This window comes from Mitosporidium daphniae (assembly GCF_000760515.2).
Source record: "Mitosporidium daphniae strain UGP3 chromosome Unknown contig-40, whole genome shotgun sequence".
Lineage (NCBI taxonomy): Eukaryota > Fungi > Microsporidia > Mitosporidium > Mitosporidium daphniae.
The window spans coordinates 1-15,881 of record NW_013546389.1 but is presented as its reverse complement, the minus strand read 5'-3'; the positions used below and the strand labels follow the sequence as shown (position 1 = coordinate 15,881).

Genomic DNA, 15,881 nt, shown 5'->3' with positions numbered 1-15,881 from the left:
GTTCTCTCCCACACGAAGGTCAAAATGAAGACGATATGTATTGCAATCATGGCTATCCTGATCACAATTGTGCTGATGGCGCCTGGTATTTCTGCAAAAAAGGCCTTTTGCAGCAACGGAAAATTCACTATTGACGGAACAACATTCCCACAGTACAACAGGGCATGCTATGCAAATGGCGTCATCACGCTGACAAACCTCCCGGGCTCTGAGGAAATTTCGTGGAAAGTAAGTGGAGATACGGGTGTCGGAAATGTTGAAGCCGCTCGGTCCAGTGCGGACTCCACAACAACACCAAAGGGCGGAAACATGTGGTGTATGAATCTCTGGGCACCCTCTTCGCCCAGCCATACGATATATTCAAACTCACTGGTCTCTCTGCAGGATTTGCACTCAAAAATCTGCTCAAAATCTGCCACCTCCGAAGAGGCTGAATTTGCACCGCCCCAAAACGAACAAACATCGATGCCGCTCAGCAAGGATGAAGAGAACATTCAAAATTTTTGGGGAATTTTCAAATTCGAGCTTATGAAAATAATGGCCCTGCCGGAGATGAAAAAAATCGAGCGAGAGTGTCTAATGCATGTACTTAAATATTGCTGCCCGAGCCAGCTGAAGGATTTTTTCCCCATGTTTTAAAAACCTGTAAATAAAATTAAACTTCGATTTTTTGCTAATTCCATAAAGATGCATGGGCATCACGATGATCAACCATTACCTCTTTTGCAGGAGGAGCTGCCCATTGCAACGTCTGCGGGAGGAACAGAAAACGCCAGCGACGGCGAAATTTCGGAGGAAAAAATCGTCATCACAGACCAGCCTGCGGATGAGCAATTAAATAAGATTTTTGTAATGGAGGAAGATGAATCCCCTCTTGAGATAACTGAAACAACGCAGTCCCCAAACAAGATCGCCAAGCGATCTTCCTCGGTTTCGTTTTCTGATTTCCGGTGCATTTGTAACGAGCCCTTTTTCGATTCCCTCCCATCTTCAGGCCTTATTGAGTGCTCCAGATGCGCCATATTCCAGCATGCTCGGTGCGTTGGGGCCGGGGAATCACAAGGCCCATTTTTGTGTGCTCGATGTATTGTCATTTCGCCTTTGCAGCAAAAATCGCTTTCGATTGCTCTTGAAGAGCCAATCTCCGATGGCTTGGGAGGCGAAATAGTAATTGATAAAAGTTCACCCTCGCTCTCTCCAGAGCTGGTCAGATCCTCAACTTCCTTTAAATCCCACACACAAATCCGCCCTTCTCTCCCAACTTTGCTTCCTGCCATTAAGAGCCAAGGGTTCATATCTGGAGGGGGATCTTCTTTGGCCACTCCCAAACAGGCAGAAATGATGTCCCATACTTTGGCACCGCACTTTCCAAGGATTACACCACCACTTTTGTCCTCTGCCTCTTCTTCATCCTCAAAACGGGGAAGAAAGCCAAAGATCTTGAAACAAAATCTCTCGCTTGAATCTGGTCTTGTTCCCGTTCTTTTATCGAAAGAGACCCTTCCTCCTTCTTTTAGTGAGCCAACTAGTGTAGAAAGAGTTCCCTCTTCTATTTCCTACATTCCGGCCGATCATTTAAGGATCAGTAATGATGCTAGGAGCCTCATTCACCACGCTTGGAAAGTCTTTTATGCATCCGCTCTCTCCAAGCGGCAGTCTAATCACAGAATTCCAAATGGAGTCCCAGCCGTTCTTGCGACCATTCCTCGCTTGATTTCTAACGAAACGGAAAAGAACAAGCCCGGATCGATTCTTGCACTTTTAATGAAGGAATTTTCTCTAAACTGCTCGTTTTGGTCTTTTGGAATGGAAGAGAGGCCAAGGTCTCTTCGACTTTTCACCCGCGAATTTAAGGCTCCAAATACGGGCACCAAATCTATCGGTGTGTTTCTCACCGAGGATGACGCCGCCGAAGGCAGCCGGCCATTGTTGCCGGGCTCCTTTATCACAATGCTGACGGGAACGCTTTTAACTCGCTCTGCACTTGCCGAAGAATTTGGCTCCTCCAAGGATGACAAAGCGGCATCTCGAATTCTTCAGTATTTTTTGTTCTTTCACCCTACGCTTCCTCTTGTTGTTGATGCCAGAAAGGCGGGAAATATGGCAAGATTTATTCGGCGCTCATGCCGCCCAAATGTGGCCATGCGGGGCATCTTTGTGACGGGAGGATCTCATGTCTCCCATTATAAGGAGGACCCTGAAAAGGCTCAAGAGAACATCAACGAAGCCGATCCCGATTCATTGGCAATTGCAACGTTCTCAATTGGGATATTTAGTGTGGACCGAATAAGACCCGGCATTGACGAGCTTATGCTCCCTTTGGATAGTAACGGATTTTGTTCTGCACCTTGTCCAGGGCCCCATACGGGCCATAGCCGCTCCTGCCTAGATCCCTCATGCTCGATGCCTGTTTTAACGTGTGGCGAGGCACCAAATTCGTCGTCATTGCCGCCTCCACCTGCCATAACGACCTCCACCTCCTCATTGCCATCGACGAAAGAATCTCCACAAGCGTCATCGAAAAGAAACTTGTCTTCATCATCAGCATCTTCTCCCTCTTCGGTTTCATCTTCTCGTCATGGCCGATCCAAAATGGGCAAGAAGAGAACAGCTATTTTGAGTCCGGTTTCACCGCTATCCCCAACGTCTTCTGCCACAAATACCCTTTCCTTGAGCAGGGAGGAGCGCAAGCTTCAAATGTATATTGAATCCATCCAGCGGCTCGAGCAGCGCGAGAAGCGCAAGGGCCCGCGGTGACAACCATTTATTGCCCCGAGATCTTTATTTAATTATGTCTGAAATATTTTAGGCCAAGCCAGTTGAAAAAGATAAAGAACACACTGATCGGCAGCGTAAGAAACACCAGCAGGCAATAATAGCGATCAGAGCTGATGGCCGTGGCCCACTAATGTAAAGATTTTATTATCATCAATTTACCCATGGTTCCGATGCATGCCTAAAAAGCGGGATTTTGGAGAGTAATAAAATGTATATGCTTATGGAGAAAAAGAAGAACGAAGACGCGAGCAGTATGTAGCCCAACAGTTGGGTCTGGTCTCTCATCTTGATGCTGCGCTGCGCTGGGCTCGGCTGGCAAACAGCTGCAAAATCTGCTGATGGCCAATCAAAACCCACTGGCAAAAATTACATTTAAATTATCAGCTGCAAGCTAAAGTTTAAACGTTGGCATTGGCAGGCAACCGGCGAATTGGGAAAACCATCGCGAAATGGCCAACGTGCGGCATTCAAAAGACCGCAAAAGCACTACGCGTGGGCGATGTGTTACGAAACAGCGTCACCAACATATCAAATCGGAACTTTCTTGCAATCGAACTCTTCTATCTCTAATCAACGCGTGAGGAGATAACTTGAAAGGATCTGCGTCAATTGCAAGTTATTGGTTAATTTAATAAAAACGCATGTGTATAAAACACTCTATCGGACTCTATCGGACTCTATCGGACTCTATTTGGGTTGCGGGGGCACCAGTGAAAGCGACACACTGGATCCCATGTTCTGCTTTGGATCGGCCTTGTATTCATAGCCCATGGAGTCATGAGACAAATATTGAAGGCTAGGAGAAGACCGCATCGGAACAGCCGTTATGGGAGAAGCAGAAACTGCTCCAGATCTACTGTTCATCTGGCTGTTGTTTCCGGGGTACGAACCCCAGGAGTTGGAGTATTGAGATGTTGGAGAACTAGATGTTTCAATAGAGACGGAGTGTGCAGGGAGGCTCGAATCCATGTAGAAGCATGTGGTGGGGCTAGGTGCGTTTTTGCGGATGTCCTGAAGCAGTACGCCTTGTGTGGGGTCCATCGAAATAAGCATGTTGATCAGATAATCTAACTTCTGCTCCAAATAATGATTTGCTCTCGTCAGCTCAATATTTCCCTGATAAAGTAGCTTATTTTCTCGAGAAAGGGACGAGATTAGGTCCTGTTTTTTTTTACGGCAACGTTCTGCAGCAAGTCTATTTCTCTCCTTTTTTGAGGGAGCATTTTGAGTAGGTGCTGTGCCAGACATGGTGGGGGAAGAGGGTGCAGATGTAGTGCCATTGCCGTTCGAGGAGTTATGGCCGCTATTGCTGGAATAGTACTCTTCAAAATGTGGAGAAGATGGATACATATGATGATGGCGGTAAGAAGATGGAATCGAGTATGCGCCCTCATAGGGAATATGCGAGTGCGACCGGCGAACACTATCGGCTCGGTGGAAATTGATATCGGAATGGACATGGAGATGGCGTGGGTCAGCCTCAGGCTCATCCACATAGGAGCTATCATCTTCTTTATAATGATCTTCTTCGTGCAAATGTTGGGGATAAGGAATGTGATACGCGTCGGGTCCTCCTCTATTTCTTCCAAAGTTTGGAATCTGCGAGGCCTCATATTGGGAAGGCAGTGGTGGCGAACCAAAATTTTGAGCTTCATCTGTGGCAAAATCATTCTGCGAGGGTGAGGAGAATACTCTAAGCAAATGATGATGGTTTTGTGGTTGATCAAAGAATTGTTGGTGCACTTGGCTAAATTGAGACGGTGATGGAAGCGAAAAAAATACAGGTGGTGACGAGGGTGAGGGCGATGTTGCCATGAAAGCACCATTAGGTCCTACATTCGCCATTCGGCGCCCATTGGCAATGGGGATACCATTATCCTCGGTGCCGGCAGAGGATGACGAGTAGACAAAGCCCAACCCGTTGGAGTTGCCAGAAAAAGGCAGCGTATGGTTGAGATCAATTGAAGATGCTATGGATTGTGCCTCATGACCTGTCTTTGTCATCGAAGCTGCCAGTGATGATTCAGCGGGTGAGAAATTGTGGAGTGATCTATGTGATGATATGGAGGATTGATCTTCGTCAGCATTAGTCGGGACATAGTCATCGAAATATTCTTCCCCTTCAAAGGGTTCTTCCTCCTCATCAAATACTGTTTCTGTGCTGAGGATATCCGAGCAACTATACATTAACACTTTTTCAAGAAGTAAAAAAACGGACTCCACACTATATCTGGCGATTGGTTGAAGCATAAAACGCAGTGCAAACTGATGCTAATGAGTAAGTATGACAAATTTTCCATTTTAATCTTTTCTAATCAAGTTGGCAAAATTAAACACAAGTTCGGCGTAAAAATCTTGTCGTTTAATTTAAATTTAAAATTGATTGAATGGTCCTTAATGACCTTGGCCGCAGTCTCCGAGACGCCCTAGCAGGGTTCAATCGGGCTCCAAATCCGGATCAAAAAGTATTCAAATGTTTGCTAAGTCAAAATCTAATAGGCCATTGATGCACTGATGAACGACGTCTGTAGAGCGCTTATCGGCAGCGATGTAAATATAGCCATGGTGAAAAAGCTGCGAACAAATGTGCTCGCCTCGATTGAGACAAATCTTGGATCTGGCGTAAATAAGCAGCGTCTTATCCAAAAGGCATCATTTTATTGGCTGACCTTTAGGCGGTCATCGATGAACTCTGCTCGTTGATTGATCCTGGAATCCCGCCCTGGCAGCCTCGTCGGGGACACCGAAATGTTGTCATGTTTGTGGGTCTTCAAGGCTCTGGAAAAACGACATCCTGCACTAAGGTAAGAGAATCGCCCTCTTCTTTACTAGTATGCCCTTTTTTTTATGAAGAAAGGATTCAAAGTCGGGCTTGTTTGTGCAGACACTTTTCGGGCCGGTGCGTATGATCAGCTACGTCAAAATGCAACAAAGGCGAGAATCCCTTACTTTGGCTCTTATTCTGAGCCAGATCCGGTCAAAATTGCTCTTCAGGGCCTGCAAAAGTTTACACAAGAAAAGTTTGAACTTATCATTGTCGATACCAGTGGAAGACATGCTCAAGAAACTTCCCTGTTCCAGGAGATGGTGGACATTGAAACTGCTGTGGTAAGTCCCACCTCTTGTTTGGAAAGAATTTTACATCCATTTGCCCGTGTAGCCTACTGACATTTAGTGTCCCGATAATGTGGTCTTCATTATGGATGGCTCCATCGGGCAGGTTGCTGATTCCCAGGCTCGCGCATTCAAAAGTGCCGTCAATGTTGGGTCAATTTTTCTCACCAAAATGGACGGGCATGCCAAGGGCGGCGGTGCGCTGTCTGGTGTTGCTGCCACCGGCTGTCCAATCGTATTTATTGGTACTGGAGAGCACGTTGACGATATCGAGCGGTTCTCGGTTCGCCCGTTCATATCCAAGCTTTTGGGAATGGGTGACATCGGTGGTCTCATTGAAAAGGTTGGATCGGCTATTCCAAATTTGCTTATTACCTCCATTTTCGGTTATGCCTCCGAGTTTTTGCACATTGCCTGTGCCATTTCCCTGTGTTCATTTAATTGCCATTTCCCTGTGTTCATTTAATTGCCATTTCCCTGTGTTCATTTAATTGCAATTCCAAGACTGTTGGTGGTGTTTTATTTACTCGTTCATTTTGGTGTAATTTTTAACTTGGCTAGGTCCAAGATATCCGCATAGATTCGGCCCATAAGGACCTGCAAAAGCACATTGAGCAGGGGATTTTTTCTCTCAGTGACCTGCAGGAACTTTTCTCGATGATTTCAGGAATGGGTCCACTTTCAAACATCCTCAACATGCTTCCAGGCGGTGCAGATCTGATGGCAGGCCCAGATATCGGCCTTCGAATGCGCCGATATATGACTTTGTTGGATAGCATGCACTCCTCAGGTGGGTAAACTGTTTTTCCTATCCCTTGCTAGAACTTTCCGCTGATGCTCGGATTTTTTCTACCCAGCCTGGGCGTGCAAGGAGGGTATGTGCCGGTTCTGGATGCGATTCTACGCATTTGGCAGAGCTTCTTGAGCAACACAAAAAGTTTGCTGCTTTGATAAAACAAATGGGTGGGCCAAAGGGGCTACTAAAGAACCTATCTGGCACAAATCACGTATCCAATAGCCAGCAAATGGCAAAGATGTCTCGATTTGTGCCTCCAGAGCTCCTGCAGTCGATGGGTAATCTTGTGTTTCTCAGCTATCAGGTGGCATTTCCGGCCTGCAAGATATGATGAAGAGCTTTGGTGGCAACATCAATTCGGGCAAAAAATGAGGGCTTTCCACAAATAAAACTTTAAATTTAGCCTGCTGGCAAAATTTTCAACGCTTCATGGAAGATTCGGGTAGCATCAACTGCAACACTTCAAATAGAGACATGCGGCTTGCTCTGGGCCAAATTCAAAAGGTAAATGCCGCCATATTTGCAACCTCTAGTTTAATGAGCAGGTTGTAGGCATAAATCAAGCCGTTCTTCTGCTTGGAGACAAGCTGCGCAGCGTGGAGAGCAGTATCGGTCTTTTGACTACGCTGATGCAGGCATCGCTTTGCAATGCACAGCAGGACTCTTGAAGAATGGCAAATGGCGAGCTACATTGTAATTGGCATGGAGATGCCCGGTCGCACGTGCTCTTTGTGCCCAGTAAATCAGCACTTGTAGACTTGAGTTTGTAACCTTAAAGTTCACATTTTACTTTTTTTARTTTTTAATCCATGGCCCTAAGTATGATGGAATTATGATAACTTTTCCCGTTAGGAACCCAGTTTGAGAACAGAAACGATGTTGGTGTGTTTGCAAAACTGACAAATAGCTATTGCCTCACTGCCATTGGTTCCGCAGAGAACTTCTATAGTGTGTTTGAGGGCCAATTGAGGGACCATATGCCCGTCATTCACTGCTCCATTGCAGGGACTCGTGTCATCGGAAGACTTGTTGTCGGCAACAGTCGCGGGCTATTAGTTCCCAATTCAACAACCGACCAAGAGCTTCAATTCCTCCGTCTCTCTCTTCCTGAAAAGATTCAAATCCAACGGGTGGAGGAGCGGCTTTCTGCATTGGGAAATGTGATTGCCTGCAATGACTATGTTGGGCTTGTGCACCCCGATCTGGATCGGACAACGGAGGAGCTTATTGCCGATGTTTTGGGAATAGAAGTTTTCAGGCAAACCGTTGCCCAACAGGTGCTTGTGGGCTCCTATTGCGTCCTCACCAACCAGGGCGGATTGATCCACCCAAGAACAACTATCGCAGAACAGGAGGAGCTTGCATCGCTATTGCAAGTTCCCCTCGTAGCTGGCACTGTCAACAGGGGGTCTGATGTTATTTCTGCAGGTCTTGTGGCCAACGACTGGACTGCCGTGGCGGGACTCGATACCACAACCACAGAGCTCTCCGTGATCGAGGGTATATTCAAAATACAGATGAAGGGAACCAATGTGATGCGTTCCATGTCCGGAGTCGATAGCTCTTCCATGGAAAATATGATGAACCACTAAGTTCCAAAGTGCATACCTAAGTTATGATGGAGATCGCCAACAAATAAATTTTAATTTTTAATGGAGGAGTCGCTTTTGTATACAAGACTGGTCACCCTCCAACTGCGGCCCTTTGGAGAAATTGTCCAGGTTCGTCACGGCAATTGTAACTTTTCCTTAGACCGTCGGATCATTCATCGCTGCAAGAGGGCCTCAAACGATTGGCTCTTTAGTGCAGGGCCTGCAATTAGGCCATTCCATTAAGAAAATTAAAGAGGCGCTTTTGGTTTTGACCAGCCAGCGCTTCATCGCTCCTCGCTCGTCTTCCTCTGCAGGAGCATCGACGCAGATATTTTACTCGCTATCCCGACAGGGAGTTATTGAGCATCTTCTGCATCCACTGATCATTGAAGAAGTCCAGCTGCACACAGAAGCCTCGCTTTCACAAGATGCTCTCTCTCTGTTCATCAGAACCATCATGAATGGGGGAAGCATTCTGACCACAGAAGAGGGGCCTTCCAGCCGTCAACACCTCGAGTGTCTCGTTGCTGCTGGATTTTTGAAATGTGATAGCAATGACGACCCATCTGCTGAGGACGAAAAAAAGGCCGCCTTTGCATTAGCAAAGGACAAGAAAAGACCGCAAGTCACAGGCAATGACGAATATGCAATGATGATTTATTCACAAATACATCCTTCGGAGCCGTCTTCCGTAGCAAAACGTATCAAGGTGACGCTTTCGCCAGTGTTGCATGTCAATTGGGACCTGTTTCGCTTCCGATTCCAGTCTCGCTGGCTGATAGATTTCTTCTCTACCCGGATCCACCAATCTGCCGGGGCCATAATGAAGATCATTTTGGACAAACTGGAAAGCAGTAGCGTCGCCATTTCCTCGACACGTATCACGCTATTTGAGATCGTTCAGAATCTGTCCCCAGATGCTTCTTCCGTTAAAGTTGGACAGAGCACCCAGGGGCCGGCAACCTCGTCCTCAATTGTTCCCAATATTACGTCCCTCATATTGCTGATGATTGATTCTTCAATGGATATTCTTCATAGGCATAAGGACGAGTCTGAGTTGTCAGTGGGGCTAAATTTAAATGCAATGAAACGAGCCTCGAAAACGCTCCTCTGCGAAAAATACATCCAAGATAGATTTGGTGATAATTCTCTTAGGATATTTCGGCTTCTCGGGCTCAAACAGCTGCTGGAAGAAAAGCAGATTTCCAAATTTGCCATGCTTTCTTTAAAGGATGTCAGAGAAAGGCTCTTTCAGCTGCACAAGAACGGCTTTGTCTCGATTCAAGTAATTATTTGGCCCTAACCCTAAAATAGGAGGTTCCGCGAACATTGGACTTTGCTCCTTCTAGGACCATCTTTCTTTGGAAGCATGCGGCCGATTCTCGCTATCCACTTTCTCTTAGATGTCTACAGGCTATCGTAAACTGCTTGGAGAGAGCAACTCTGGAGGTCGATACCAACAATCCCTCTAATGCGGAGATTTTAGAATCGCATGCAAGTTCCGTGATCGCTAATATGGCTCCTATACTGCTGTGGCTTTGAAAGTTGTATTTTAATTAAAATTAAAATTTATTTAACTAACCCGCACCAGTCAACCAGCCAACAAATTAGCAAATTAATTAATCCACCCATCAATGAATGCCACCCATCCTATTGAATGGCTGTTTACCACTCTTCAGTTTGCAAAATCTCCAACATCACCTGACCAAGAAAAACCACATTTTCTGACGCTGATAACGGACCATTTTCAGGCGGATGGGTCTCATATTGTCCTCCATCTGGCCAAATATATTCTTTCCTCCACTCTCAAGAAGCTATTGATTATCAAGGGAAAGCTTTCTCCTGTAGAAAAGTCGACCATAGTTTCCTTCTTAACGCAACATGAAAAAAGGGTTCTCATTTTTGACGAAGAAAATGTTGACGAAGGTCCTATTGGGATCGATGAATATGTCATCATTGCATTGTATGTAGACCATCTATCGGAAATGATCAGAAAGTCTCGCTGCGATACCTTTCTACTGCCATTTCCGCAGCCTGTTTTGGAGGAAAATTTCTTGCGTAAATGGGCAATGTATCATTCGGCTATTCATGTAAATATTGCACCTCTCCCTTCTGGCTATTCTTCCTCAGCCGATGGAAAAATATCCGTTTCTGCTGGTCTTTTTTGTGACGCTTCTGGCTTCTCATTAACCGATGTCTCTTTAAAAAATAGCCTCCCTTTTTCTTTACAATATAAAATTTCGCAATCAGGCGATGACATTCAAGTTTGGCACCACAAATAGGTGCAAATGGAGATGTTTATTTGTCGCAAGGCATGTTTAAAGAGGAATAAAGCGCACCATACCAAGGGTATTCCGAGGTGAAAGCACAAAGCCATTTTTGCTGCATGTCACATTAAAAGGAGTTAGGGGATGTTCCAAAAGAAAATGAAATATGTGCTGGTCCCTCATCCCGAGTCACCATGCATCATCGTGTCAGGTTCGTATTGGCGGAATAACGTTAGTATGCGGGGAAATTTTGAATCCGGTTTGGTGGAAGCAAAGCCTAAAAGATACATCCATCTTCGTAGCGCGATGAAGGAGCTCTGTATGAGTACAAGCTCAATTTCTGGGAAAGAAATGGCCAAAATTTAATATCCCAGCCCAACCGTCAGTAGCAAACTCAAAGTGGATCGTGAAGCGATGTCAATCGATTGTTTTCACCAAAAGTTTCCCACGGAATCGGCTGATTTCAAAAGAAGAATCACAATGGGCCCACATAACCCAGTGATATTCTGGAACGGCAAAAAAAAATACAAAATAAAATGGCGAGCTCTGCTTTAGAGCCGGATTCGTTTTGATAGAAGGACACAACAACGGGATCCTCTGCATTGGTGTGTTTGAGCACATGAAATATTCAGACACGGCAAATATAGTCGCCAGTAAAGCACAGCCTTTAAATACAGAGTTAAAGAACACATCCTTGAATGAAGAACAATTGTTTCCCTTTACGAATGGAGAAAATGTTCTGTCCTGCCCTAAGCGGTCAAGACACACGGGTAGGTTAAGATGATTTGACGGCATTTTGCGGTCAAAATGAATTCATCAAAGAGTTTATCTGGTAAACAAATCCACCCAAAATTTGATCACGCAAGCCGTGGTGATGAGTTTAACATCCACGGCACATCTAAGAATTACGTCAATTTTTATATTTTATCAATGATTTAGATCACCCGTTTAATTGCGCGATCAAGTGGCGATGGATACGGCGAGTTGAAGAGCACAGGTTATTTTTACTATTTACAAGGAGAATTTAAAAACGAATAGAATTCATCGTACATTCCAGCAACGTTTCTTTCATTGAACACTGGGGCCAACTCGTCAAGACCGGGACCAGCCCTATCAACAACCCCGGTGGTAAAATTAGCGTTTCTTAGCACCAAATCCATAAGCTCAAGTCTTTCATTCGGAGTGGTTCCTGGAAAATGCAGGACAAGATCACCGTCGCCGTACCAAGGGTATTCTGAGTTGAAATCGCGAAAGCCTCTTCTCTGGACGTGACATTGGAAAGAGGTAGGGGCTTCGTCCAAAAGATATTGGAGGACACCTTGATCTTCACTCCACCATTCACCAGTGTCCTGGTTACATATTTCAAAAACTTCATTAAGGGGAGCCGGGATCTTCAATCCGGTTTCTTTAAAAAAATCGGTGCAAGATAATGCCATCTTTTGGGCGAGGGGAAGAAAGTTGGTCACGGTCCAAGGGGAATTTCGAAGAAAGTAGTGCCCAGCATTTATTATACGTGCCCAAGGAGACTCAATCAGCGGATTGACCGTAAAAATGGCATCAAACGGCGTGTTTTCAGTAAAAGTTGTCAGTGGAATTGACTGGTTTAAAAAAAGAGAATCCCCATCGGCCCACATAACCCAGTCATATTTTGGAAGCATGTATGACATCGCGAAAAATTTCAAGTAATGAAGCGATTTGTACTTTGGCTTAAATTCCTTTTCGTAGAAAGAGAGAATAACGGGATCGTCCAACACATCAACGACGTCATATCCAAACTTCTCAGCATATTGCTTGAAATTGGGGAACGATCGTTTTTTTAGGTTCTGGGCATTATTATCCTTCGTAAAATAAGTAACGATGGCAATCTTTTGAGATGAGGGAGCATTGGTGTTTGCCGATTCTTCAGAAGAAGACGCAGTGCGGTAAGAAAGGCTAGCAGATGCGGACTCCACAGCAGCTGGGATGATGTTTTGTGTTTCTATATCTTGGTATATGAAATATCCAACAAGAAAAAAGATGGCCACTACTAGGGCACACTTTTTAAATATAGGGCTAAAGAAAAGATTGTTAAATGAGGGGAGATTATTCCCTTTACGGACGAAGAAAATATTCTGTCCTGGCCTAAAATGGTCATGGTATATAGGCAGAACATTATAGTGCGAAGACATTATGGGGGGAGGGAGAAAAATACATCTGCGAGCTGATTGATACGACTTAAAAGTAAACAAGCCCACATATACATTGATCTGGCCCGATTTGGGGATAGGCAGAAAAACACACGCAGCTGGGATCGAACCAGCAGCCTTGAAGCTGCCACCACCACGTGCCAACCAACTAAGCTATGGAAACAACACCGCGCGCTGAAGGCTTTTTTTAATTTGTAATTGATTAAGATCAATCTCAAGTGACTTTTCATCTTTCAAAGATGCAATCGGATCCAGACACAAGCGACAATAAATCGACGGCTAGCCCCAAAGAGGAGGCCATTTATAAACTTTCCGCATCTACTTCTGCTTCCCCCGGACACCTGGATCGCTATGACTGCTTTTTCATTTTTTTGCTTTTTTTGCCCTCTTGTTTTACGAGATTTAGGTTTATTAGTGTTCCTTTCGATACGGTGTACGCTGCTCTTGTAATTATAGGTTTGATGAAGTTCATTTTGGAACTTTTTTGAATAATTACGTCGCCAGTACATATTTTTTTGACATCGTACCGCCGCTTGCTAAATTGCTGTATTACGGAATAGCGGTCATCATCGGATATGATGGTTCTTTCCCGTTCACATCAATCGGCCAGTCATACAAAGCCGGAAGATTTCCCATAGTGGCATTTAGATCACTAAGCTCACTGTTGGGATGTTTATTGATCCCACTAGCCTTTATAACTTTGAGGAAATTGGGTGTTTCGTCGCCATTCGCTTTTTCTGCTTGTTTTATTCTGCTTTTCGGTACCATGTGGCTCTTACCTTAGACAACTCGTTGATGCTATCATGCAGATATATGCTTGCAGATGGTCCTTTTATTTTCCTTGCGTTTGTGTCCTTTTATTTTCTAGTAAACGCAAATGTTGTCCAAAAGTATGCACCGTTCTTTTCCTTCATACTAGCAAGCAACCATCCTGTTTGGTGAATTTGTGCATGTCAAGTGTATTTGCTGGCCTTGCTGCAAGTACCAAGGTTTTGGGGCTGGCCACCGTTGCCTTTGTTCTAACCAATTCATTTCTTTTTACGAAGAAAGCCTTTGGCTATAAAATCGCCTCCAAAATTACCATGTTTCTTTTCTCGATTTCTCTGGTCGTTTACACGTTTGTGCATTACATCCATTTGTCGATCCTGACAAAAAACGGTCCAGGTTCTGTTTGGATGTCTCCTAGCTTCCAATCCACTTTGGCTGCTTCCGATTCCGATTCAACACTATCTTTGAGATGTATCTAATTTTTTTATACCCTTAGTCGGCCATCCTATTAAACTATGTTCCTATTCAAAATATATCCCGGTCTGCCTTGCTGCTGATGGAAGGTCGTACCCACAAATTCACTTGGATGGCAAAGTTAGCAGCGGCGGGACTGCAGTGTTTGGAACTAGCTCATTGGAAAGTCCGTCCGGCGATTCTGTTTGGGTTTTAAATTTTGTGTCTGGTGAAGCAAATGGCGACCTTTTCGCTAATATTTATCATCCAAAGACCGACTCGTATCTTTTAACACACGATGTCGCCTCTCCTTTGACATTAACCAACATGGAGGTGACCACTACAAAGGATAAATTTAACCCGCATTGCGTCTGGAAACTTTTAAATGTTTCTTTGCCTGTTTCTTCAAAGTCGTTTATCTTTAAAATTGTAAACAATGTCACCGGCACCGTTCTTATTGATTTTGAACGAAATCTTCCAGAATGGGGACGCTATCAAAGGGAAATTAGCAGCAGCTCCAAAGTTTTGCTTTCAGGTCACCCTCCAGATCGATCTTGTTGGAGCATGTATCCGGAGACCTATCGACGCGGCGAAAGTCCAAAGACGAGGTCATTTTGGCTCAAATTTGTAGAACATCAAATCCTATTTTACAAGTTCAACATGCTACTTGATGGAAATCATCCTGCCGCATCTGACCCGATATCGTGGCCATTGCATCCTGGGATTAACAAAGGAGTGTCTTTTTGGGATGATATCTACTTAAATAAGCACATTTATCTTATTGGAAACCCGCTTGCATGGATTTTATGTGTGCTTGCACTTATGGTATCTCTTTTTGCCCTCCTGGTTTGCTTTAAAAGCTCCAAGGAGACCTTGTTATTTCTTCCGCTTGGAGCCTGGGCCTTTCACTATTTACCATACTTTCTTTGCCGTACGAAGCTTTTATATTTACACTATTACTTGCCAGCATTTTCGTTTTCAGCTCTTGCCGTCGGTTGCATGCTTCAGTATTTTTTCCGCTCAGGAAGGGCAAGCACGTTGACTGCCGCCATTCTTGGGCTATGTGCAGCTTTAATATATTGCGCGTATTTGAAAATTTCTCTCTTCAACAATGGGGTCGAGTCCCTTTCAAATGAAATTTTAGATTTTCTTTCTGATTCCTCTTCCCATCCTCTTTCCCTTCTATTAATGAATTGAAATAAACCCATTGCAAGGCGTTCATTATATTAATCCAATCAAAAGCAGCCAAATGCTTAAGAACTCGATGGAGGAACTTGGATAAAGTTCTGAAAATCCCGACAAGGACCAGTAAGGGTCTATTATTTATAAGTTACACCTCTCCTTTCGAGAAGATCCAAAACAGCGTCTGGTAGGGATCCTGTAACCGATATCGCATATATACCTTGAGTGACAGTATCCGGGATTCGCTGCCAACGAGAAACCCAAGATTCACCTGGTCTCATTAACGCTACAAGGCCGTGGAACTGTGCCGTCGTACACTCCGACACCCTATCGGCAGAGCCTTTGATCCTGAGGATTGGTTCACAATTTTCACACCCATCTTTACGAAATTGTAATGCAGACTAGAAGTAAAAGCAAGCTTTTTTACTTTAACAAGCGAACATAGCAAGCAGGCCCGCAGCTTGCGCGAATCAGAGGGAACTAGAGAAGCAGAGGCATCAGACATAATTATTGTTTCTTGTAAATAAATTTGTGCTTTTTATTGATTTGCAAAATTTAATTTAAGAATAGGGTTACGAACCCCATCAGATGGAACGTCCATGTCACCCCACACTCTGACGTTAAAAATTGGCCAAGTTTAAGTTCAGGCTGGACTTCAAAATAACTATCTCTTTCTTCACTTGGGGCAGACATTCTGATGCAGAACAGTCGATAAAACCAGATATTCTAATGCAGAACAGTCGAT

At 44.5% G+C, this 15,881-nt stretch overlaps 8 protein-coding genes across 8 annotated transcripts; 5 read left to right on the top strand and 3 right to left on the bottom strand.

Annotated features, from left to right (window-relative positions):
• Positions 1–24: 24 nt before the first annotated feature.
• Positions 25–2,757, top strand: DI09_40p80 (uncharacterized protein; the record flags this gene model as incomplete). The annotated part of the gene is made up of 2 exons (XM_013382213.1): positions 25–585; positions 688–2,757. 2 exons carry the CDS (start codon positions 25–27, stop codon positions 2,755–2,757), a joined length of 2,631 nt encoding a protein of 876 aa, XP_013237667.1.
• Positions 2,758–3,465: 708 nt separating this feature from the next.
• On the bottom strand, positions 3,466–4,965 carry DI09_40p70 (uncharacterized protein; the record flags this gene model as incomplete). Its single annotated transcript, XM_013382212.1, has 1 exon — positions 3,466–4,965. One exon carries the CDS (start codon positions 4,963–4,965, stop codon positions 3,466–3,468), a length of 1,500 nt encoding a protein of 499 aa, XP_013237666.1.
• A 200-nt stretch (positions 4,966–5,165) lies between these two features.
• Positions 5,166–7,019, top strand: DI09_40p60 (signal recognition particle protein; the record flags this gene model as incomplete). Its single annotated transcript, XM_013382211.1, has 7 exons — positions 5,166–5,243; positions 5,278–5,400; positions 5,454–5,582; positions 5,632–5,886; positions 5,954–6,235; positions 6,454–6,682; positions 6,715–7,019. The coding sequence occupies 7 exons, from the start codon at positions 5,166–5,168 to the stop codon at positions 7,017–7,019; spliced, it is 1,401 nt and encodes a 466-aa protein (XP_013237665.1).
• Positions 7,020–7,497: 478 nt separating this feature from the next.
• DI09_40p50 (uncharacterized protein) lies at positions 7,498–8,280 on the top strand (the record flags this gene model as incomplete). Its single annotated transcript, XM_013382210.1, has 2 exons — positions 7,498–7,507; positions 7,541–8,280. 2 exons carry the CDS (start codon positions 7,498–7,500, stop codon positions 8,278–8,280), a joined length of 750 nt encoding a protein of 249 aa, XP_013237664.1.
• Positions 8,281–9,914: 1,634 nt separating this feature from the next.
• Positions 9,915–10,562, top strand: DI09_40p40 (uncharacterized protein; the record flags this gene model as incomplete). The annotated part of the gene is made up of 1 exon (XM_013382209.1): positions 9,915–10,562. The coding sequence occupies one exon, from the start codon at positions 9,915–9,917 to the stop codon at positions 10,560–10,562; it is 648 nt and encodes a 215-aa protein (XP_013237663.1).
• Positions 10,563–11,554: 992 nt separating this feature from the next.
• Positions 11,555–12,715, bottom strand: DI09_40p30 (uncharacterized protein; the record flags this gene model as incomplete). The annotated part of the gene is made up of 1 exon (XM_013382208.1): positions 11,555–12,715. The coding sequence occupies one exon, from the start codon at positions 12,713–12,715 to the stop codon at positions 11,555–11,557; it is 1,161 nt and encodes a 386-aa protein (XP_013237662.1).
• Positions 12,716–12,972: 257 nt separating this feature from the next.
• DI09_40p20 (uncharacterized protein) lies at positions 12,973–15,151 on the top strand (the record flags this gene model as incomplete). Its single annotated transcript, XM_013382207.1, has 2 exons — positions 12,973–13,189; positions 13,998–15,151. The coding sequence occupies 2 exons, from the start codon at positions 12,973–12,975 to the stop codon at positions 15,149–15,151; spliced, it is 1,371 nt and encodes a 456-aa protein (XP_013237661.1).
• A 122-nt stretch (positions 15,152–15,273) lies between these two features.
• DI09_40p10 (transcription elongation factor Spt4) lies at positions 15,274–15,641 on the bottom strand (the record flags this gene model as incomplete). The annotated part of the gene is made up of 2 exons (XM_013382206.1): positions 15,274–15,537; positions 15,564–15,641. The coding sequence occupies 2 exons, from the start codon at positions 15,639–15,641 to the stop codon at positions 15,274–15,276; spliced, it is 342 nt and encodes a 113-aa protein (XP_013237660.1).
• Between the last annotated feature and the right edge of the window lie 240 nt (positions 15,642–15,881).